This window comes from Neurospora tetrasperma, assembly GCF_000213175.1.
Source record: "Neurospora tetrasperma FGSC 2508 unplaced genomic scaffold NEUTE1scaffold_3, whole genome shotgun sequence".
Classification (NCBI taxonomy): Eukaryota; Fungi; Ascomycota; class Sordariomycetes; order Sordariales; family Sordariaceae; genus Neurospora; species Neurospora tetrasperma.
Genome location: NW_009799101.1, coordinates 3,347,453 through 3,367,779, shown reverse-complemented (window position 1 = coordinate 3,367,779; position 20,327 = coordinate 3,347,453). Strand labels below are relative to the sequence as shown.

Here is a 20,327-nt window from a genome sequence, read left to right as displayed (position 1 = left end):
GTTGTGTGTAAAGGGGAGAAAGGGGATGGGGATAAGGGGGATCGGGAGATACCCGGGAGGTAGGATGTGGTATGGATGGGAATGGGAATGGGAATGGGAATGGGAATGGGAAGAAGGTGAGGTTTAGGGCGTCATTGTTTGGTTGAGTGGAAAGAGATTGTCAACCTGGATGATCACTGATGGGTGATGAGGCTTTGTCGGCCAAGTATGATAAGGCAAGAGGAGCAATGAAAAATAAGAAGATAGGTGAGTCAGCAAAAGTCATTGATAGAGAAAGCCAGGCCAGTGCAAGCCGAGAACTTGAGTGAAATGTACCAATCAATGAAAGGCAGCAAGTGCAAAGGCCCCCTCGGACCCCTCATGACGACGCCGATGCCGGGCATATAGTTCCGAACATCAGTGGTCTTGTTATGTTTGATTGTCGATTTAAAGCATCCCATCATCATCCCAAGTTTTCTCGACCCCGTCGTTCATGAACGCCATGGTATCATCCCGCTTATTTACCACCCATCAGTCCGCTGAAAAAGCCCGTAGACTTCGCCTGAGGAGGATACTGAACGCCGTTGACTTCGACCTTGGGCTCGCAGGTGCACCACTTGTCTTCGGGGACGCCCGCGAAGACGGAGGGGACGTGGGAGCCGCAGCCACGCCACGCTTGCTTGGCTGTTGGAAGTCGTTAGTGAACAGAAATGAACTTGAATCAGTTCGAGTGCCCGGTTTACGAGGCCATATTGAGAGCTCGAACAAGCGATGGCGGGGTTGAAGTCAGAGGCAGCGATAAGCAAATGCGGGGGGTGATTGGATACGCTGTATATGAAAGTTTCAGCAGGCGATACAGAAACTTACAGCAGGTAGGGCAAGTCGCGCTCATGCACATTTTGGTAGAGGTAGTTTGGGATGTTGGATTTGGAGATGGTTGACCGGAAAGAAAATGCGGTAGTTGCGGGATGGTTTATTCTTCTTTTATATAGTTGGACCCAAGATGGTGTTTCTGTCTTGACGGCCTTATTGTAGCTGTTGGAATGCCCCTTCGTAAGGTATCATTGAGTCAAAGGGTCGCCGAACTCCCGGGGCTTAGCCAGGGCAATAGCAACCTGAGTTCCAAGACCCGCAGCGGCACTTCGGCGACCAAAATCCCAAACAGCGACACCCAAAGATCCCGTCCCGGTGTCCCGGAGAGAGCTCCAGTGATTACGGGGACCACCAGGGGCATCATGAAAGGGATCCGCGATGTATCCTTGATCCAGATTAGTCATCCATGGTTTCTTGAGTAGTCCCCGAATGCGAGGATATCACCAAAGTCCCCTTTGATTCCTGACATGTGATCTACGGCTATCGGTCACAGATTACTGGGACTCGGTGGCAGCATCAATGGCTTCTTCTTGCCCGTGTCGCTCCAGCTGCTTCAGAAAGGCATGCACCCGATCACAGAGCCAGCTTTGCGCCAGGTTCGCCGGCTCCCCAGCCGGGCCAAATTCCACTCGGTGATCTGCCTCGGGGATGAGGCCCGATAAGCTCGAGATTACATCCTCCTGACAGAATTTCTTCCATTTGGCCATCACATCGACAACGTCAATCCACTCTGGAACATGCTCGTCGTTCTCGGATGGCAGAATAAGAGTCGGCTTGGAAACCTTGCTCCAAATCTCGGCCAGTTTTTCATCTAGTAGGTCCGACGAGAAGTAGTCATCGTCACCGCTGATATGAGATATCCATCGTCAGCACTGTTGACCACAACACGGACAAAGAAAACTCACCCAAAGCTCGCCAACGAAAACCACCTATAAGCAGAAACCGGAGAAGCCCAAAACTCCTTTGGCAACCACTCTCGCGGCATGCAATCTTGCGCCGTTCCTTCGCTTATCATCTTCTTCGCAACTTGAACGCTCAGGTCCATCCTTGCCTGTCCCTTCCCGGGCGACTCCTCCTCAAAGACTGCCAGAATCGCCTCGCGATCCGACACTGGTCCCTGCAAGATGAACCCATCTACCTTCTCGAGCCCCATCTCATCGCCGTGTGTGGCGTAGTACATGCAGTCCTGACAGCCCGTGGAGTGGCCCATCAGCACGATCCTGCCCATCTTAAACGTCGGGGTGCGCAAATACTTGACCAAAGCACTAATTTCCCTGACGTCGTTGTGGAGGCTACCGTATCCCCAGGCCGAGAAGGCGCTGCTGAGTCGGGGTTCGTAGACCGCGTAGTCAGATTCACCAGCGATAGCATTAGCTATCTTTTTGACATATGGGATACCATGAGGGCCGTCACCAAGACCACCCAGAAAGATAAGCGCGTTTCTCTTGAGGCCATCGGTCTCATACTCGTAGGCTTGGGCGAAGCGGTTGGCGTCGGGGTCGTGGGATGGGTAATTGTGGACTAGTACGCGATAAGGCTCGATGGGCGCCGGTCGAAATGATTCCATGACTGTGGTAGTGAGCGGACGGCTTCGTGTCTTGCAGGTGGAACGACGGGAATGAGAAAGTGGGAGATAACTTGAGATAGATGGAGATTGTCGCGCTGTAACTGTCCCGGATGATATGATTAGCTTGCCGTTACCATGGCGACGAATATGCCGCTGTAAATACTATATGTAGTACGATTATCCACCGGTAGGTTCAGGTTTTGGTACTGTGGATCACAACTTAGGTGTAAAGGGTGGAGGCATTACCGTAATTACGGCCATAGTTACCACATCCTGAGCTACATACTACTATTGTTTGTGTTCACGTCTGCAATCCAACTCGACACCTGCCACCAAACACCGAAAAAGAACCACTTGCCATGATGGAGTTGCTGGTACACTTTACGAGGCGATCGACAGATTTTCAACGTGCAGCGACGACATCTCGATTAGAAAGCATCCATCAGGGCATCGCCCTAAACTTGTTCTTCACCATTCGGACCTTCCCAGAGGATGGAAGTGCACACCCATCACGTCATCATTGGGTTGTGACCATTGCCTTTCTGACTGGTCGCCAGTTATCGCGCCTTCCATTTGAACGAGATGAGCAACAAGAACGACATTAGAGAAACCTGAGTTTTAGGTGACATATCAGCCGAGGTCAAGGAAGGTGTGACTTTTCCTGTCGGGTGGCCACGGTGCGCAATTGAACGGCCGGGGAGATTGCAGTCACGTTCTCGCTGTGAACTGAACGATCTCGGCTCTGATCCGAATTCTACAAAACTCGAGGACGGAGTCCAACATTTGTGTTCCCTTTGGTCCTCCGCGCGCCCGTTCTGATATCACTTCAACCTTGCTGGACAGTCCTCCCCCCTCCCCCCTCCCCCCCTAAACCGAATACCAGAAGAAGATGATTGGTATGTTTACATGCAGGTATCGTACTGGCAGACTTGGGCCATCCTCTACACTCTTTAGGCCTAAACAATGCCGAAGCTTCAGGATCTCTGCCGAAAAAGGCTAAGAGACACTATAGCAGAAACGCCTGTTCATGGATGATAGAAAGTGTGATGCTTAGGTCTTCCCCTTGCCGCATCCCAGCCTGCCGAACCCGTCAAGATTGTTGTGGCATCCGTACTTCCGCGTTTCGGATTGACGCCGAGTTCTTGTGGCTCTGTCGGCGAGTGTGTCGGTGGGGATTCCATTCCATGAGGGTCAGCTGCTGTTGTTGTGGGCGTCCCAAACTCTGACCCAATTCTGGTTACTGTCCTATGCCTTGACATAGGACTACCGTGATCACCTCTTCCTGCTGGTGGGACCTGCATCCACACCCGTCCTTGGGAATCGACCTTGGTTTGGAGAGTTTGCTGGTGCTGTTCAGATACCACCGACCCCGGACTTGTCAGCTCGTACGTTACGCCGTCTGGCCCCTGCCAGTACGTATTTCCTTCCAACTCCGCGGGCGGGCGAGGAACATTGACCGAAAAAGTGCTATTCCCCTGTTGCTGTCTCTGGAACGGGCCGTCAGAACACGGACTTGTGGATGTATATCCGGTTGTAGCCGTCATCCCCGGGCTCCATGGTGGCACATCCGAGTGTGAAGCCACAGTACCCAACCTGGCGCCATCAGCAAGAGACTTCTCCCTTCTGTTCTTCCGGTCCAGAATCCTTCGTTGTCGATGTCGCTTGATGAACCAACAAGCCCCGACCAGCGCCGCAACAATAGCAACTGCTCCACCAATCGCGATTCCAGCAATTGCCCCCTTCGAAAGGTCTGTCCCTCCTCTGTTCGCATCAGAACTACCTGTCGCACTCGGGACACTCCGCGTTGCAGTTCTCGCCGCAAACTTTGCTCCCCTCGTCAGCAGGACCTTCAAATCCGGATGTGCCCAGCCCTTCTCAGGTTCCCTTTTGGTCGCTCCGCCGTCCTTCCCACCTCCCACTACCTTTACCACCACATCCGGCACGGCATATGTGGTCAAATTTGAGTCGAACAACTGCCACGGTTCCTTTTTGGCATTTTGCTCGCCTAGGTCGAGATTATGTGTGCCGAACTGGGAGGGCACATCACAGTCGGTCGAGAGGGGGAAGCTTCCCCCAATAATCAGCATTTGGGCCTGGGAAATGACGTTGCAGGTCAGAGAGTGATGGGGGTAAGCTCCCCCTTGCTGGTTATTCTGACTTGGATCAGAGTTGTCGGAGGGCTTGGGATACAGCTTCAGCCATTGGAAGGAGGGAATGGTAAGGATGTATACGTCGTCGTAACCAGAGTGGTTGTCCGGGGGAGTCGAGGCACCGCCATAGATGTATCTGTTGGCATCTTGTCAATGGCCAAATGCCAGAAAAAAGGGGTTGAAGAGGGGCCATCAGAGGACACACTCACATATTATAGCTGCTCTTATCACCTGCCCACGTCGCACCGGCGCAGAACCGCCTCCTCTTACCCGGAACCTCCCCCGTTGCGTTCTGCACGTACCACTTACTACTCAGCACATCATACAGATAAATCATCTCCATCGGCTGGCCTTCTGTTGTCACATTCCCACTCTTTTTATCATCTTCACTCTGGCTCTGCATCAGTCCCCCAAAGTAAACCAACATCCCGCCATCCCCAATGGGGATGAACACCATAGCTCCTTCTGCCCTCCCTACTTTTGCATGTTCATCTTGATCAGGCCCTTCGTTTCTCGACCACTGTCCCTCATCAAAATCAAATTTCACCAACCCCCCTGACGCCACTCCCGTCGAATTCCCCGTACTACTATCAGTAATCCATCCACCAAAATAATACCCTTCCCCTCTCTCTTCCACACTGGCCCCAGCTCCGTACGACACTCCGTCTATCTTCACCTGATTTGGGTTGTTCTTGGGGGCAACCAGTCCCCACCCTTCCGACACAGCGTCAAAGTACCATAACGAGGGCAGGTAGTAATTCGACGTAGGAAGCGAAGGAGGAGGTTCGCCGCCAAAGAGATACAATCGCTTGTTGAGTTGGTCGGCCCAGAGGGCGGCGCCGTGAACGGAGGGGACGGAGGAGTTCTTTGGTGGAGAAGTGGCCAAGAGAGGGGGCATGCCGGATTCGGTGATGGTTGAGAGGTCGAGGTAGAGGAGAGCGGTGTCTGTGAGACAAACGTTAGCCGTGAGAGTACCGCAGCAGGGTGGCAGAATCGCTCACTCGTGTAGTTGGCTGGATACTGGGAGATGGGGTTGTAGTTGATGAAACCACCGTCTATGTAGAGCCTGTTGTCGATCACGGCGGTTTGGTGGCCAAAAATTCGGCAGAAGTTTCTAATGGGGTCAAGCTGGGCGTGGGAGACTTGGATGATGGTGAGAAATAAGGGCACTAGGAGAAGTCTCCATGACTGAGGAACGAGCGGCGATCGTGAAGGTCGTTGCGTCGTCGATGGTCTAGGCTGCCACGACGATGCTCCTAGACATAGGACCTGAGTAGAAGTCATATTGACAAGCGAGTGATCGGATCAACCCCTTCCATGCTTTCACTTAACCACGGCGGCGGCGTAGGCACTCCAGCAACGCGGAGCTGAAGAGTGATCAGACAGCACTCGTTGAGGATGGAACTGACGATGACAGAAGAAGAAGAAGAAGAAGAAGAAGAAGAAGAAGAAGAAGAAGAAGAAGAAGAAGAAGAAGAAGAAGAAGAAGAAGATGGCAAAAGGCATGAGAGGGGCCAACAAACAAACGAGGGTTCTACGGAAGTTTCCCTTTCACAACTAACCCCGAAGAAAACATCGCGGTGCCAAGTTTGACGATGTCGGAGGAGACAGCCCTAACGGTGAGCTGGCCATCACTCGTCTACTCGTCCCTCTTCAACAGAAACCTGTCCAGGGACCCAGCCTAGACTCATAGCCACCTGGAGGCGTCCCGATGGTCTTGAGAACAAGAAAGCAACCCAGTCGGAAAGCAAAACGTTAATTGAAAGGTTCAGCCCAGCAGTCGTACAAAATCTGCGACCCGATACCGACCAAGCGGTTACTGCTACCATGATTGGCTTTTGCGAGACACTGAGACTGTAATAGTGGTGTGTAAGACGAGAAGAGGCGCAGGGGTAGGTATCACTCCGTATTCCCTCCGGTATTGGGCTGAAGACGGAACGATGGGCAACTGCGCGACAACAACCTGATCAAAACACGTCTAAGTTTCTTTCGGTTCGTACCCGAGTTTACGAGGTCACACTCTGCAGACTAACCAAAGGTATTGTGGGTGAGGTCGTTCCTTCTGCCATGTCGAGTCTTGTGGTGGATGTGATCCAAGGAAAGGAAGGAGGGAGGGAGAAGAAATGCTTGGCTTTTCTTCCCCGATGGGATTATGTTGTGTTCCCACACACCGGCTACCGCGCGCGGACTGGATCCAATGATATGCTTCCCCCAGGCTAAAGTCTCAGCTTTCATGTGTACACTGAGAAATCCGACGGCTTGCAACCACCCATACCCTAGGCCTTCATCATGTCTTTAAATCTACAGGGCTGAGGAAAGTTGGAGTGGTGAGTGAGTCAACGCTGAAGATATCAAGTAAGGTAGTTTCTACGTGGGAGCCAATCCCGGGCGATGCTTAACGAGGGTTGTGCAACTTGAATATCGTTTGCGGTTCTTGGAAAAGTTATTTAGCAATAATAATCAGTTAACTGGATGATTATGGAACGGGGCAGTACGCTTTGGCTAGCGTTACTGCAAGAAAGGTTACCTTGACACACAAAAACTGACTATGATAACACAAGCATCTAATTCATCCAGCCTTGCCCCGACCAAAATGCAAGACTGGCCCCAATACTTCGTTCAACTGGGCGACCTTTCTCCCGACCTCAAAGGAAGCTCAATACCCTGAACGGATGCCTAATCCGCGTCCTTCTCTAGGGGTTCTTGTCCTTCTTCTTGTGCTTCTTCTTCATCTTTTTCAAGTTGTCCAGCGCTTCCACCATCCTGCTCCTTCGCTCCCGCTACTACTAGTCCCGGACACTCCAGAAAGAACAGATCAGCATAATTAGTAGGCCAAAGGTCCGCGGGTATCTCAAATCTAAGATCCATCATTGCCAAACGGCTGGCGATGGTTCTGAGAAAGACAAAGACCGTGGAGACGTAGTACTCGTCATCAACACTGTAACCGTTTTTGCTGCTGCATGCTGCTAGGATGGTATCCTGGCACTGAGAGATGAGAAAACAGCCTTCTTCTGTGTGAAGCAGGGGAGCGATGATGCGGCGGAGCTGGTGGAAGGATGAGGACTGAATTAGGGCTTCTAAGAGCGAGGATGGGGGGAAGTTGACTTCTTGGTGGGCGGGGAATTGGGCTTTTTCGATGCGGTGGAGTAGGAGGTGGGTGAGACGCTGAGGGTTTGTTGAGTATGAAACAGGTACACCTATTTCGAGGAGGTCGGACATGGTGAGGAATCCAAGACTTGGTTCGTGAGTGCCTGATTCCGATGTTGGGTGGTTTTGTAACCCCGTGGACTCGGAGACAAGGCCGAGTAATGCCACTGACAGGACATCACGTTCTGTTATCCGACGGTGATCGAATGGTAACAATGGTGACTTCCATTTTGTTTTGGATTCAGCAACAGTTTCGGCGACAGAGATCGCGCGTCTGACAATCTCTTGCTGATCTGGGTCGAGGTGCGGCCACTGCTTGGTCTGTTCAGCTGCATCGTCTGCGTTGAACGGACGAACAAAGGGATTGTCGTGGGCGTCCAGCTCCAGCACCAGGTCGGATATTTGATAGGTTTCTAGTTCGACCGCTTTCGCGATAGCTCGCTTGTGGCCGAGATTACTTGAGAAGTTCCTTATCCTCTTCCATTCCTCTGCAGTCCTGTGGTTGGGAAACTTGGTGATGTATTCCCATTGCTCAATCGTCCAATGGTCGGGGATTCCTCTTGCCAGTTTTTCTTCCTTTTCTTCGGCAGCGATATTCTCGGGTGTCTTCTTAGTCATTTTCTTCCAATGGTCTTCCGTTAGGTCTTTACTGCTTCTCCTTTCCTTCTTCCTGCGTGCCTTGAGGTCGCCATCTGCGTCGAAAAGAATCTTCCTGAACCTGTCGAACTTGGAATCACTGCCAAGTCGAAGGCTTCTGAGGTAGATTCGCCCTGGCTGAGGCCTTCTCAGGTCGACCTTGTGGAACTTGAGGAAGTCATTGTGAATCTGGCCTACTCTCAAGCGCCTGAAATAGGCTTGGCCGAACTTGGCGGATCTGAAGTCGATCTTCCGAACGAGTCTCTTCATCAAGCGATCTTTCACTGGAATCTTTTGGAAACGAAGAAAAGTGTTGTTTTCTTGACCGACTCTTAGGGTTCTGAAGTAACGACCGACCCTGTTAGCTCGATCTCTCATGAGGCTGGCTTGACCATCGCCCTTGATTTTCCCCGTGCTTCTTAATTGGCCGAATTTGCTGTGCTTGAAAGTCGGGTGGTTCATAACCCACGTATTCCAGAGGTTGACTCTCTCCTGTCTTCTTTCAGCTTCGGTTTCAGGATAGTTGACAACACTCTCATCATTGGTCTTTGTATGAAGTCCATCTTTGTTGATCGTGGACCTTTGTTGATCTCTGCGACCAGCCCTATTCCAGACGTAGTTTGGGTGCTTTTGCACCCAGTGCTTCCAAAAGTACCGGTTCCTAAGCTCCCGCATCTCCTTTCTGCGGACTCTTGGGCTTTCCACTTGAGGCTCATCCAGTCCAGCTTCAACTCCCTGGATGTCCCCGGATTTTTGAGAATTCGAGGTGAAAAAGGAGTCATCAACGTCAACCAAGCTCTCTGTGGTTTTCTCTTTCTTCTTCCTTTTGGGCATTATGGAGTAGGCGGCCGAAACCTGGACTCGCTGGAATGCCCGAAGGTGCCATCTTGGTGAGGATATCGCGACTAGCTGAAGCCGAGATAATGCAGGCCAGCAACACCTCCGATAAGGTATCATGCTTGCCGTCCACTTGCGCGTGAGAGTTTGGCGATCCAGCCTTACCTGACAAGATACGCGACGACTGTAGGCGTTACTGGCGGCTGGGAACTGCTGTGATTGGGAGGAAACGAGGCTGGGCTTTGTGTCACCAACTTTAACTGTGAAGAAATACAAGGTGAGTATTGAATGTGCGAAGCTGGCGGCATAGGGCATAGGGCAAGAGGGTAACGGCGAGAAGGAGAGCACTCAAGGAACCATCAATCAGTCAAGTAAACCCTCCTTCCCTCTTGACCGGTTGCACCCTCCCGCGGTGCCTTCCATTTTCTCCTCATCTCCTCGGCCGGTCTGCCTAATATTCCTTTCATATTGGTTGCGATGCCGTGTTCTGTGTAACAGGTACAAAGGTACTTTATGGTGAAGAGTGCAAGTTCAATTTGGTCGAAGACGGCACGGAGAAGGTACGAGGCGGGCCGAGACGTTCAACTCCCCCCTCTTGGCGCTGTCTGCAAAATCTGGGGAAGGAGCGCTAGAAAGCCGCTAAATGTCCTGTAATGATCGGCGCTAAACCTAAAAGACAGGCTCTCACGGCCCACTTATGCATCACTCTATCGTATACAATCGCTGTAGAAAGGCTTGCTCAGCATTCCACTTTCCGTCTTGCCAGGCACTGGCCCCAGCGTCCAGACCAGCCCAGGCACAGCACAGCGCAGCAGCTTCAGAGAGGCTGTTTTCTTTCCGCTTCATTGACACAATCCGGATTTCACACCACACAACTACTTAGGTACCCACACAACACATCTCAACAAAACGAAGTCTATTGAAAATGCCTCCTGAAAAGAAAAGAAAGACCGAGCCCGAAGACAAGGCAGAAGTCACTCAACAAGAAAACGACGTCGCCGAGTCCACGACAGAGCCAAATAATCAGACCGTGACCGATTCCAAGGAGGAGCCATCGGTCACAGAAGCAGCGCTCGCAACGACGTCATCTTCACCACCACCGGTTCTATCAGCCTCGGAGACCGCACAACCTGACACCGCAGCAACATCTCAGTCCTCGTCAACTCCACCCACATCCACCTCTGCTGCAGACTCTGCGGCCGCCAAAGCTCGCGAGCGTGCCGAGCGTTTCCGTGCCCTCCAAGCCCGCGCCAAGTCATCCTCGCAGCAAAATCTCAAAGAAGCCACCAAAGAATCCCAGCGCCTCCAGAGCGACCCTAGCCAACTCACTGCCCTCGGCCGTCGCCACGCGATTGCCTCTCACAAGCTGCTGAAAGCCGACATTGAAGATGCCGGGGGCGACTTTGAGCGCAAGCGGGCTTGGGACTGGACGGTCGAGGAATCAGAGCGGTGGGACAAGCGTATGAAAAAGAAGGAGGCGCACCGCGATGACACTGCCTTCCGCGACTACAACCAACAAGCCGAAAAGTCCTACAAGCGGCAACTGCGCAACATGGGAGGACCCGATCTGGAGAGGTACACGCGCGAAAAGTTGGCGGCGATCGAAAAGGCTGCGGCGGCTGGTACATTGGAGATTGTTGAGACAGAGGATGGAGAGATGATTGCGATTGATAAGGACGGCACCTTCTTTAGCACGGCAGACTCGACGCAGTTCGCGCAACACAAGCCCGACAAGGCGGCCGTTGATCGACTGGTGGCCGATATGCGCAAGGCCGAGGAGGCCAGCCTTAAGAAAAGGAGGGAGCGGATGGCGAACAACGGCGACGATGCGGACGTCACGTACATCAACGAGAAGAACAAGCAGTTCAACCAGAAGCTGTCGAGGTTCTATAACAAGTACACGGCAGAGATTAGGGACAGCTTTGAGAGAGGAACCATGGTGTAGGGTAACTCTGGGCTTCATGCGAAGAGGAAACGGCGTTGAAGGATTGATTACTGGTTTTTATATGTCAAGCATCATCGTTTTATACATTGCCAAGGTTATGATTCAGGTAAAATACAGACCATTTGAGCCGATTCTTTGCTCTCAAAGCATAGTTCTCCTCCAACCCTTGTTCGCCAACGTCTCCAGCTCGGGGACCTCAACTGCCCCTTTAACCGCTGTATCGTCCAATCCTTCCACCACCGCCTCCGCAACCAGATCTGCCTTGAGAGGCTTCGTCCCCGCACTCCCCAAGAAGTTGGATAGCACTCCTCCTGTGGCCCCGTTGAAGATACTTCCCGCCATGGTCATCGCCGCCAACGGCATCGTCACAGGCCGCGAGCTGTCGTACATGAATGGCGGCCTGAAGAATACACTCCGCATGCCGGGGAACTCCCGCGCGATCACGTCCTCAGCCTCCCTCTTGGTTGAGATATACCTGCTCGGCAATACGGGAGCTCCTCCCGCAGCGGAAATGTAGCCAAAGCCCTTGACGCCCTTGTTAGCGGCCTCCTTGGCGAGCAGGATGGCGCTATCGCGGTTCATCATCTCGTAGGTCAACTGGTTCGCGTTGGTCGGAGGATGGAGCTCGTCACCAGGACGACGCTCGAGCGGGTTTGGGGTGTGACGGGGCGAGAAGGCCTTCTGGAGGCCTGCAATAGGAGACTCCCGACCGGAGATGACGCCCTTGTAGTCGGCTTCGAGGAGGATGCCCAAAGAATGGACAACATAGTCAGCACCGTTCAGGAGGGCGATCCATTCGGCGGGGCGGAATATGTCGGCGCGCTCCCAAGAAACGGCGGTCGACCAGGAGGGAGCGGAGGGGGAGGCGGATACGGAAGACCAGTTGGGTTGGCCGGAGCGACTGGACGTAGAAGAGGTGGTCAGTTCAACCATTTGCAAAGGGTGAAATGATCAGTCAAGGAGGGAGGTGTCTGAGTATAATACCTGATAGATGTTACATCCCATCCTCTGTGGACAGCCGCCTGACAGATCCTGGAGCCCAGGAAACCGTTGCCTCCGGCGACGATAAGCTTCTTTGCGGCGGACGACATGATGGAAGCTTGCTTGACGGTGAGAACTTGGGAAGAAAGAGATTATCTGAAGAACAGGCAGCTCAAACAGATTGGCTGGTTAGGTTCTTTTTATGTTTGTCAGACTCTTTCTCGGCTATAAGCTAGGTTACCCTTCCAGGTTTCCTCCCCGATTTTCTATCCGCAGAAGTAAACAATCGAAACCCCAGACGATTGCATCATGGAGAGCCCCGATCCGTTATCCAGACTCGAAAAATCCTTATCGAACGATCATCTACAAGGGTGGCACTGATGTTTTTCGATAAATTCGCAGGGCCAAGGGTCCGCTAAACCCCGGAGGGAAAGGGAACCTTAACAGTTGGGCTTCTCTGCCCCGCATTCAAGGCTGGAACACGCCCGACTTTTTTCTCCATCCTTCATGCAGGTACCTTGCTGGTGGTGGCACTTTTGTAATCCTGTAATCATCATTTTGTTCTCGTTGCGCCATCTTCACTTCTTCAAGAATCACTCCTCCCGTACACAGTGGTGTAGTCGAATTCAGGTCTGATAAACGACTTGCGTATGCCCAGCTAGTCTATATCGCTATAACTATAGCTTTGCCAATTGGCCTACCGCGTCTGTCGAAACCACCGCGAAGCAGCGCGAATCTCAACACTTCGAACAGCTTCAATCTATCCATAACCATCACCGCCAAACAAGATGGCACCACCTACAGGCAAGCGTGTCAAGGGCGTTCAAATATTTCGACCCTTCGTTTACGGAACAACAGCACGGCCCTTCGACGAAAAGACCAACCCCAAACCGCCCGGCGTTCCAGATGATCACACGCACTCCTGGACCGTTTTCATCAAGGGCATCGACGATGTGGACATTACGTACTGGCTTCGGCGCGTTCAGTTTAAGCTTCACGAGTCCATTCCAAACCATGTTCGAAGTACGTCCCTACATCCGGTTCTCATACCTCCTTCCATCCCCTTCGACCTAAGCTAATCAACCGTGTCCCTCCGTCCAGTGGTAGAAGGGGTCAAAGGCCAACCCTTCCAAATACACGAGACCGGCTGGGGTGAGTTCGAAATCACCATGAAGCTGTACTACGTCCCCGAATCCTCCGAGAAGCCTCAAACGCTCTATCACCATCTGCGCCTGCACCCATTCGGCCGCACCGAAGAAGAGAAGGAAGCTATGCGCCTCAACGGCGGCGAGGTCATTTCCTGGGTATACGAGGAACAGATCTTCAACGAACCCTACGAGCCCTTTTACGATATCCTCATCTCGGGCGCCCTCCCGCCATCGGCTTCAACACTGAAAGACGGCGGCGGCGGCGGCGGCGGCGGTAGTGGCGCCGCGACGCCGACCAGCGCGAACACGCCCGGGGCGAGCAGCAGCAAGGGCGGAAATAAGAAAGGGCACGAGAGGAGTCACTCGCGGGCTAGTGTGAGCACGAACAAGGACGGGAAGAACAATAATGAGTCAAAAGAGGAGCCGTTTGTGATACAAAAGTCCGAGGGAGGCGTGCTGGAGAGGAGCGCGATGATTCCTCTGGTTAATAGACCCGGGCAGCCGTTCAGTCGGGAGACGGAGCAGTTGGAGATTCAGAAGCTCAAGGAGGCGAAGCTAAAGGTGGATGAGATGAAGAAGCAGATGATGGAGGAGTTGGAGAAGAAGCAGAAACGGCTGGAGGCACTGAGGGCGGAGAGCGCTAAGGCTGCCTAGAAGGAAGTCGAGGAGCGTTCAGCGCAGTAGGCGGCTCGGAGGCAGCGTTACCGTGTGGCATCTGATTCGGATTATGTTGAGTAAAGGGAGTTATGGCGTTCATGGGTGCTAAACAGCCAGGGAGTCACAAATTGCATTGCTAGTGTTGGGTAAGGAAAACGGCGCTTTATCGTTCATCATTTAGGGTTGTTAAAGGCCAGCACGGCACCGAACCATCACCATTACAAGTGCCCATCCATCTCCCTTGAAAGCCCATGACAACATCAATGGCATAAACTCTCAGGCCGCCTCCCCTGCCCCAACCTCCATGAAACACCTCGTCCGAATCCTCGGCACCTCCACCCCCTCATAATACCCCCCCTCTTTCAACACCTCATCCATCCCCTTCCAATACTCCAACTTGGCCTCCCAATTCTTCTTATCCAAATCCGCCAGCTTGGCTTCCACCTTCAAGCCTCCCTTCGAGTCTTCCGATATCCTCACAAAACAGGTACAATCCCTCAACGTCATCGCCAACGCCAGCTTCTCCTGGTCACTCGTCCCCTCCGGCGCCGGGTCCAAGCTCTCTTGCGCGTCCCGCAGCTTGGGCAGCAACGAATTGCTTTGCAGCCAGTGAACAAGCGCGACGCGGTAGCGCTCGTCTACTTGGTCCATTCCTGGCCTGCCATCGTCCTCGCCATCCAGAGAAACAGCCGGTTGCACACCAACGGGATTCTCCCTCGTCGCTGGCTTGGTGTCCAAAGAAGCGGAAATGGCGGAGAGGTTGATGGATGCGATGACTCGGGCTAGAGAGCAGGGCGAGGATTGAGCGGCTAGGTACTCGAGGGGGCAGAACGGTGGCTCGTGGCTAAGGGCACAGGAGGAGTTTTGGTCGGAGGAAGCGGAGCGAAGCGATTTGTGTAGGCGGTAGGCTTCGCGGGCACAGTTACGGCAGCGCGTGGCGGTAGAGGGGGCGGAGGGGGAAGGGGTGAGCCATTTGGGTTTGAATTCTAGAAGGAAGTCTAATGGGAATTCTGCGGGGGGAAGGGGATTTAAGTTAGAGACAAAAGAGCTGGAGGGAAGGGGGGGAAAAGGTGAAGAGGGACAAACTCTTCCTCATATCCTCAACCAACATGCCATACTCGGCCTCGGCCACCTTGGTACCCTGGAAATCTGCCCTACGCTGGGCGTCTTCATTTTCAAGAATTGCATTCAGTTGTGAGACGACGGAATTGTCCAGACGAATGAGGTGCTGCTGTACTAGGTCTTCCTGGGGGTTATCGAAGAGTGGACTGATGGATGACTCCCAGTACTGAAGGATTTCGGGGTGTGGAAAGGCTTTGGTATTGGCCTTTGGTACTCGTAAGAGTTTCCCTGTGATGATCTTAGTATTGACGTCTCATGTGGTGAATGGGGCTAAAGGTAATAGTCACCTTGTAGGATGTCCAAGATCTGACTATCGCCATCATCCTGAGTGGTGATGTCTTCCTCAGGAAAGACAACCTCAAAGACTATGTTGGCGGCGCCTTCACCGATGAACTTGAACTGGCAATTGGTGCCTTTCAAGCTGGCTAGGTCTGCTACTGGTTTTGGTGACATGATTACGTTTACTACAATTCAGTTCGTTTGCAAGTTGAACAATGAATGACTGCAGTTGGCTTGTTGTTTTCCGTTGGAGTTGCTGATTGACATTGTGACGTAGAAAGGAGGCGCGGTTTCAGCTAAGGTAGGAATTGTTTGGGGCTAGCGGCAACGTGTAACCAAAACAAACGGGCACAGTAACTGGTAAGTGATGCCTTTCTTGGCAATGGTGAGCCGAGTGAAGCTTGAGTTGTTCTTGCCACTGAAGATCATCAGGGCAGCAATGGAGTTCGTCTGATATTGTGATGCTAAATGTCAGTTGTCATTGAACTTTCACTTTGACTACGGTAATGAAGTTTTGTCAACGAAGTGACCCATGGTTTCAATCAATCTTTTGGATTCAAGGTACGGAATGGAAAGGGAAGACGTTCCAGGAATCTATTTTTGAACCACAGCAAAACTGAGCATTGGACAGTCGTATTGACACAAAGCCGCTGTGATGTCCCCCTTGACCATACATACGTGTAACTGCGTATAAGCACAAGGTAGGTGTTTGGGGAACCGTCCTTTCCAGAGTATCCACCCCGGAAGACACAACATTCCACTGACACCAGAACATCGGGTTCATCTTCATGACCCCGCCCGGTGCCCCGGTCCCCGTCTCCAAACAGATACCCCAGAAACCGAGGCTTCCCGAATGTGACGGGTCCTGCCGATGGATCCGATAACGACGGATAACGGACAAGATTCATCAGTGCCCAAAGCCAAACAAACAAGTGTGGCTGTCCCTCACAACGAAAGCACACGACGGGTTACCCCTCTCGGGATTTAAAGTCGAAAAAACCTCCGGGCTCTCCCCGACTGGTGAGGCTTACCTTGCCTCCCCCCTCCGCATTCCCGAGGCTCAAGATCCACTTGAAAGGCCCTAACAACCGTTCAGTCCGTTCCAATGATGACTGAGACATTGGTTCGATGTGCCAATGCGATATGCCTCTTTGAAGTGCATTGGATTATTTCCCCTCATTCTCCTGGGCTGTCTTGGAGGGTTTTGGTGGGAGGCTCTGCGTCGTCATTGGTGAGTGCCGCTGGGGTTCCAGTGCCCTATGTTTCCAGCTGCTTCACAACGGCAGGGCAAGAGCGCACCACTGCTCCCACTGCATTCATCCCATTCATACGGCATCAAGTAGAGGTACTGTAGGTTGTACCTTACCTACGTTCCGCAGGGCATCCAGCATCCGCATCAATTCTCCCCTTTCCACTTTCTTTTTGTTTCGTCTATGGCTAAACAAGCTGCGCCGATTAAGCAGATCAAGACAAGACACTGCTAACGTCCGGTTGCAGCGACTGTCCCTGCATAGGTTGGAGCGTGTTTCAATGCGTACCTCGGACTTAGTGTGCTGTCTTGTAGACTTCATTCTGCCTGACCGCTTCCATGTATTATGCAGTGTAGACAATTAATAAACAATGCTATTCCTCAACCAGTCTTGATTGAACGACAAAACGCCTTCCACGCGGTTCGATTAACGAGCAGGAGTTGAGCATATCAGGCGCTCGTTGTACCCAAATCGCCGCCCCAGCCAATGTCAGCCCACTGAGGGACTGCCAAGTGAGCATCAGCGACAGCGTCAGAAGATCCGGTGCCACCCGCACTGCTACCCCCAAGCCACACAGCGTCCCACGTACCTCTACCACCTTGCACCCTGACGCAGTCACACTTGCCTGCTTCTGACTGCAGTGCATGAAGTGAACGAAAGAGCGACACGCGCGAAAAATTTCAGAAAAAGGCCCGCCCACAAAATAGCGTCATGGTCATCCTGTCCACATCCTGACCCCATTGTAATCTCCAGCTCCCGCCGACCTCAGCACGTGAACTTACCTACAACACCCGCTACCCCGGGCAATTCTGCCAATTCTACAATACCAAACCGCACAACCTCCGGACTCCCAGGTCTCTTTTTCCGCAACATCCTTCGATCGGGGAGTCGAATATCTACTGTCACCACTGCTGCGCGACCGATCCCGAGCGCATCGTCGAACGCATCGTATTTCGGGTCGCATTCCGAGTTCCGTCATTGTTGGCAATTTGGCCAGCAATCTTCGACGACCCAGCGTCTCCTCCGCACCGACGGAAGCAACCATATTCAACACCCGCCCTCCGATTGCCATGTCTGACTAAAGACAACGCCAACTCAATATGGCCTTCAACTTCAACTGGTCGCCGCTGACGGCCGACGCCGGCTTCTACGAACGGGCACGCGACCTCCTCACGACAGCCTTGAACAAGTCGCCCAAGCCCCCGATCATTGTCGATGACATCTTCGTGACCGAACTCAACCTTGGCTCCGTGCCGCCCGACCTGGAGATTTTGGAAATAGGAGATTTGGCAGAGGACAGGTTCCGCGGCATTTTCAAAATGTGCTATTCTGGCGACGCCTTCTTGACTTTGGCAACACGAGTGCAGGTACGGCTTTTCCAGGCTTTTTTGTCAATGGCTCTCACACCATGTTGGGAGCTTTTGCTTTTGCCTTTTCTCTCCCCCACCATTCGTCGAGGAAGCTACTGCGCAGTGCGCAGTGCGGTAACATGAATATCCGAGGAACCATTGGACGAGCGCTACGAACTTTTGCCAGTACCTACTCCCGACGACATGGCTCCACTGTGGCTAGTGCTCCGAACATGGGACATGCTTTCTTCAAGCCGACGTGGATCATGACGATTTTTCGGATCAAGGGAGTGGGCGAGCTGGTGGGCAAGTGCTCAGCGCTCTGGCAAGCTCAAGACTGGTGATACACTGTATATGTGTGGATTACAAAAACCATACAACAGGACTTCTGAGGACGGCTTTCTCGTTCGTGCTTCAGCTGGCTTGGGCACCCACCCGCGAGAAAATTCCCGAAAGGCTGGAGATTTTACTTGGCATCCTTGGCGCATTGCCCCAAATTACCGAAGATCACCTGGCAGGGGTCTCTCCAGGTGCTGCACGTCTCTTTTGCGCTACTGCGGTTACGAGCAAAAGTTTTACCTCCCTGTCAGGTATCTTGCACTGACCACTAAAGCTAAAGGTTCGTGGGCACTGTGTGTCCAACGACCTGATCCACGGGTTTAACTTACCCATATCACCATAGTACACCAAGACTGTCCAGGGTTAACAAGAGTGATGCTAATAAATCAACTGATAGGCGAACCCGCTAAACACGTACATATCCGCCAAACCCAGCTTCACGTCACCAGAACCCCTGACGGCATCGTCATCGCTTACAATACCGCTTCAGATCACCCTGTCCGAGATCAAGCTGTCGGCCTTCATCATCCTAGTTTTCTCCAAGCAAAAGGGCCTCACAATAGTCTTTCGAAATGACCCTCTCGAGTCTCTCAAGGTCTCTTCGACCTTCGACTCCATTCAGTTCGTTAGGGATTACCTTCAAAAAACCATCGAGATGAAGTTGCGAGACCTGATCATGGATGAACTTCCAGCAATCATCCATCGTCTCTCGCTTCAACTGTGGTGCCCGGATCAGGTTCCAAAGGAGGATGAGGAAGCCAAGGAGGAAAGTGATGCGGCGATAAACCCGCTGGCAACACCACCACTTGACGCTGTGGATGCGCATGGCCATCGTCTGGATCCTGCCGAGATTTCGTCACTATCTCTTGACGGGGGTCCCGAGACACAATCGTTGTTCTCGCAAAAGAACCTCGAAAAGATGGATGCCCTTGCCCGTGCTCACCGTACCTCATCTCTCCTAACACCAAACATTCTCGAGGTAGTGTTCAGAGCTTGGGCTGGGCAGTCTGACAAGCCTGATGCCACAGCTACTCCGGCATCTACGCCCAACCTCCACCGGACGTCTTCGTACCAGGGAAGTGTCCATACTTACACTTTCTCAGACAACAGCAGTCAGGCTAGTGGTCACGCTCTATCCAGGCCGACCTTGGTGAGTATGGGGTCCGCCACTACGGGCTTGTCTCTGGGCTCTGGTAGGCATTCCAAGGCGGGCCGCAAGAAGAAGATGCGGGTCGTCAACCTGCGTAGCAAGACGGCGGCGAGTGAGCCTGTCAGCGAGATCGGTAGCACCAGCAGCCAAGCTGGCGATAGCCACTCCGAGGCTTCGACCCGTACACCCATGTCTGAACCTGTCATCCCTACAACAATACGGGAGGTACCAGAAGATGATCTGGCTGCATCCCAGAGCAAGGTGAGGTTCAGGCCTCCCACAGACGCTACTACATCTGCCAGGGCTTCTGAATCGTCTGGTCCGCGTGCTGCTGTCCCAAGTGTGCCCGTGACTGCCCAGCCCTCGCGGGCTGCCTCTCCCCAGGAGCATGTGTATACTCGCCAGCCTTCCATGTTCCCTAGCAGCCCAGCTCCACAAACGTCGGCGCAGGAGATGCCGCCGTCGTATTCCAGCAGAGTGTCCGAAAAGGCCGAATCCACTGCGTCAATCTACGCAGATGCCAAAGGCCAGCAGCAGCAGTTTCAGCAACAGCAACAACAACAGTGGGGACGTGCTGGTCCTCAGCCAGATATGTCCTCGGTGATTCTTGAGCAAGCTTGGATCACCAAAATTGCGGGTGAGATTGCCCGCCGTGTGTATGACGAGAAGAACCGCAATCCTGCTTTTTGGGAGGAGAGCCACCAGCATGACATTCCCCCACCGGCTTATGAACCAAGATAGATGAGCCTGGGGACTGTCATATTGCGGGCGTGCTACGCTCTTCCATGTGCCGATCACATTTTGCCGTACAGTTTTTTCCGCTCCTCCTTTCTTGGTTTTCTCAGGCAAGCGGGTTCTACTCTTTCTCTGATATGATTTTCCAACGGCGTTTCGGAGGGGTGGAGTCACGAACCGGAA

General features: G+C 52.8%; 9 protein-coding genes across 9 annotated transcripts; 3 read left to right on the top strand and 6 right to left on the bottom strand.

Moving 5' to 3' along the window:
* Nucleotides 1-247: 247 nt before the first annotated feature.
* Nucleotides 248-1,021, bottom strand: NEUTE1DRAFT_94947 (uncharacterized protein; the record flags this gene model as incomplete). Its single annotated transcript, XM_009852830.1, has 2 exons — nt 248-663; nt 847-1,021. 2 exons carry the CDS (start codon nt 875-877, stop codon nt 497-499), a joined length of 198 nt encoding a protein of 65 aa, XP_009851132.1.
* A 186-nt stretch (nt 1,022-1,207) lies between these two features.
* NEUTE1DRAFT_82233 (uncharacterized protein) lies at nt 1,208-2,419 on the bottom strand (the record flags this gene model as incomplete). The annotated part of the gene is made up of 2 exons (XM_009852829.1): nt 1,208-1,698; nt 1,758-2,419. 2 exons carry the CDS (start codon nt 2,417-2,419, stop codon nt 1,347-1,349), a joined length of 1,014 nt encoding a protein of 337 aa, XP_009851131.1.
* Nucleotides 2,420-3,444: 1,025 nt separating this feature from the next.
* NEUTE1DRAFT_42052 (uncharacterized protein) lies at nt 3,445-5,853 on the bottom strand (the record flags this gene model as incomplete). Its single annotated transcript, XM_009851980.1, has 3 exons — nt 3,445-4,705; nt 4,779-5,514; nt 5,571-5,853. The coding sequence occupies 3 exons, from the start codon at nt 5,851-5,853 to the stop codon at nt 3,445-3,447; spliced, it is 2,280 nt and encodes a 759-aa protein (XP_009850282.1).
* Nucleotides 5,854-5,886: 33 nt separating this feature from the next.
* On the top strand, nt 5,887-6,130 carry NEUTE1DRAFT_137822 (uncharacterized protein; the record flags this gene model as incomplete). Its single annotated transcript, XM_009852828.1, has 2 exons — nt 5,887-5,913; nt 5,987-6,130. 2 exons carry the CDS (start codon nt 5,887-5,889, stop codon nt 6,128-6,130), a joined length of 171 nt encoding a protein of 56 aa, XP_009851130.1.
* Nucleotides 6,131-7,245: 1,115 nt separating this feature from the next.
* On the bottom strand, nt 7,246-9,504 carry NEUTE1DRAFT_129848 (uncharacterized protein; the record flags this gene model as incomplete). The annotated part of the gene is made up of 2 exons (XM_009852827.1): nt 7,246-9,261; nt 9,355-9,504. The coding sequence occupies 2 exons, from the start codon at nt 9,502-9,504 to the stop codon at nt 7,246-7,248; spliced, it is 2,166 nt and encodes a 721-aa protein (XP_009851129.1).
* Nucleotides 9,505-10,479: 975 nt separating this feature from the next.
* On the bottom strand, nt 10,480-12,254 carry NEUTE1DRAFT_146522 (uncharacterized protein; the record flags this gene model as incomplete). Its single annotated transcript, XM_009852826.1, has 2 exons — nt 10,480-12,035; nt 12,119-12,254. 2 exons carry the CDS (start codon nt 12,223-12,225, stop codon nt 11,276-11,278), a joined length of 867 nt encoding a protein of 288 aa, XP_009851128.1.
* A 442-nt stretch (nt 12,255-12,696) lies between these two features.
* NEUTE1DRAFT_117042 (uncharacterized protein) lies at nt 12,697-13,324 on the top strand (the record flags this gene model as incomplete). The annotated part of the gene is made up of 2 exons (XM_009852825.1): nt 12,697-13,138; nt 13,217-13,324. Coding segments are annotated over 2 exons (342 nt in total), but the record flags the coding sequence as incomplete, so codon positions are not given.
* Nucleotides 13,325-13,658: 334 nt separating this feature from the next.
* Nucleotides 13,659-15,495, bottom strand: NEUTE1DRAFT_146520 (uncharacterized protein; the record flags this gene model as incomplete). Its single annotated transcript, XM_009852824.1, has 3 exons — nt 13,659-14,930; nt 15,007-15,270; nt 15,330-15,495. 3 exons carry the CDS (start codon nt 15,493-15,495, stop codon nt 14,197-14,199), a joined length of 1,164 nt encoding a protein of 387 aa, XP_009851126.1.
* A 2,094-nt stretch (nt 15,496-17,589) lies between these two features.
* On the top strand, nt 17,590-20,150 carry NEUTE1DRAFT_146519 (uncharacterized protein; the record flags this gene model as incomplete). Its single annotated transcript, XM_009852823.1, has 2 exons — nt 17,590-17,938; nt 18,657-20,150. 2 exons carry the CDS (start codon nt 17,672-17,674, stop codon nt 20,148-20,150), a joined length of 1,761 nt encoding a protein of 586 aa, XP_009851125.1.
* Nucleotides 20,151-20,327: the final 177 nt, after the last annotated feature.